Consider the following 2,250-nt stretch of genomic DNA (forward strand, 5'->3'; position numbering starts at 1 on the left):
CTAAGAAGCGAGAAGGGACAGCGAGGGCCCACTCGCGCAGGACCCTTCAGCCGGCGTGGAGGCACCGAGGCGGCCGGCTGGACACACCGCCAGGAGGCCCCGCCGCCGCGCAGCTCGAGAGCGACCGGTCGGTCTCCGGCTTCCCGCCCTTTATCGTGGTTCCCCGGCAGCTGAAACCGAAACTCATCTAACGGACACTCAGCTTCTTCCAAAGGCCGAGCATATTAGGCTAGAAGGCAGATTTCGTTTACACCACATGGCTCGACGACTTTACAGCCAATCCTCATAAATGGAAAACTCGTCAAATCCACACAAACATAACTTTTACAATGACAAGGGCGGCGGCCGGTTTCTGTTTCGCTCACGGGCTACTTCATCAGCGTCACTCTGAGGTAACAACCTTTCTGTTCAATCGCTTCAGGGAACTCGCACCCCCTCCCGCCGCCAGAGCGGTGGCCTCCCCCACTACGGGTCGAAGAATGGGTCATGTCATGTTGCGCGAACAACGCAGGTCACGCGCCACAAAAGGATTGGCAGGGCTGGGCGACTGCGTTCAGTCGTCCTTTCTCTCCTATTGGCTGCGATCACAAGACTCACTTCCCCGGCTGGTTACTGGCGAACCTCGCGCCGGCAGAAGCCCCCCCCGCCGGCGCTCGTGCGCACGCGTGGCGGATCCTCAGAACACTGAGCAGGCGCGGCCTCGTGTCGGCAGGAGGGGGCGAGTGGAGCGGCGCGCGCAGCGTCCCGGCGTTCGGCTTTCCCTCTGCGAGTCCCGCCCTCCGTCGCGGCGGCGCGGTGCACCCTGGGATAGGGAGCGATCTCCGAGCGAGGCAGCAAGATGGACGCGGGATTCTTCCGCGTAAGTAGAACTGCGAGGACCTGGGGATGAGGCTAGGGGTTTCTTCGTAAGGCTCGGCAGGAGGCCTTAACTTGGGGCGGGGTAAGTCAATAAGGGAAGCCCTCCAGGATCCTGAGGGTCCCTGGTACTGGTGGACGCTCGCCCCCCTGCGTTGCGGCGAAGACCGGTGCGCCCCTGCGCAGTCTCCTCCTTCGGGATCGTCCCCCCTACGCGGCGGCGACGGTGGCCGGAAAATGGCGGCGGGAATGGGCCGAAGCGGTGCCTCGCTGTCCGCCTGCCTGGCGGGGTTTGCAAGCCGAGCCCCGCGCGTGCCGCTGGGTCCTGGGGCCTAGCAGAGCCGCTAGGAGGAAGTCCCTAGGGGGAGGCTGGAGGGAAGCCCTAAGGTGACTGGTGGCTGGAGGGCACAGAGAGTACGGTTTTTAGGGGTGGGGGTTACGCCTCAGGAGAGCGGCTTAGGGAGAGGACAGGAAGCAGCGTTTAGCGGCTTTTCTTGGGAAAGCGTGTAGCCGCCCCACCCCCCCGTCCTCCCTCCAGGTCCTAAGCCCTTCGCGGAGGCGCCAGGTCAGAGTTCGCGGGAGCTCCCGCCCAATTTGATATCCCTTTGGGGAGGAGAACTCAGATTAATTTGTAGTGGGAACGGTCGAATCTAAGGCTCTTTGAGACCAGAGGGTGCGGAGGTAGATTATGAAGCGAATCCGCTCTCCTTCCCGCCCTACACCCACACCTCCTGTTCACCCCCGGCCCCCGTTTGTTTTACTCTTTTGGGAGTCGTCTGGCGAAGAGGTGACTTACCTAAGCTCTCCAGTTGCTGCCTGCCCTTCGCCTACAGGCGGGGAAGTTGTCTTGCTGTAGTTGGTCCTCGGGCCCCAAACTTTTTCGGGCTCGTGCTGGAGCCTGTTCTGTATTCCACTCGTGTAGGAAATTAGTACAAGGTCAAGACCTAGATGGGTGGAAAGGGGGACTTGTAGGGCTAGAATGGAGCAGCAGTGATCGCTTCGGGGCTTGCAAATTGTTTTAACGTAGAATGAAACCTTATAGAGACTAGTTGGTGGTGTGAGCCAAAAAAATCTCTATTTTCTGTAATACATGTTGGCTCTTCTCTTTGGAGCATGTAATTTGCAGTTTGTGTTAAAGGAAAGATTGAAAGGGTAAGGCCAGGGCTTTAATAAAAATAACTTTTGACACTCCAAAATAGGCATTGACATTTTTTAATTGACTTTAAATATGCCGGCGAGTTTTTTTTATCAAAAGTTACAATATTATTCTAATCATTTGACTTAAGACAGCTAATTTATTTGACTGTTCTTAGGTTATGCAAACAATAAGATGTTTATTTTGGGATAATGGTTTCAAATGACTTTATCAAATTCTCACACTGCTGATGTGCATTC

At 56.6% G+C, this 2,250-nt stretch overlaps 1 protein-coding gene across 16 annotated transcripts in view; it reads left to right on the plus strand.

Annotated features, from left to right (window-relative positions):
• The first annotated feature begins 636 nt into the window (after positions 1 to 636).
• SRRM1 (serine and arginine repetitive matrix 1) overlaps positions 637 to 2,250 on the plus strand; it is a 33,523-nt gene continuing 31,909 nt past the window's right edge. For 8 of the 16 annotated variants that reach the window (XM_053576107.1, XM_053576111.1, XM_053576108.1 and 5 more), the window contains exon 1: positions 637 to 859. In XM_053576107.1, coding sequence (XP_053432082.1) covers positions 839 to 859 — 21 coding nt within the window. In that variant the 5' untranslated portion in view covers positions 637 to 838. Of the gene's footprint in view, positions 860 to 1,065; positions 1,243 to 2,250 lie in introns of those variants that run through there. The other 8 variants (XM_053576100.1, XM_053576105.1, XM_053576101.1 and 5 more) reach the window with 2 other exon arrangements.

This window comes from Nycticebus coucang, chromosome 22, assembly GCF_027406575.1.
Source record: "Nycticebus coucang isolate mNycCou1 chromosome 22, mNycCou1.pri, whole genome shotgun sequence".
In the NCBI taxonomy this organism is placed as follows: domain Eukaryota; kingdom Metazoa; phylum Chordata; class Mammalia; order Primates; family Lorisidae; genus Nycticebus; species Nycticebus coucang.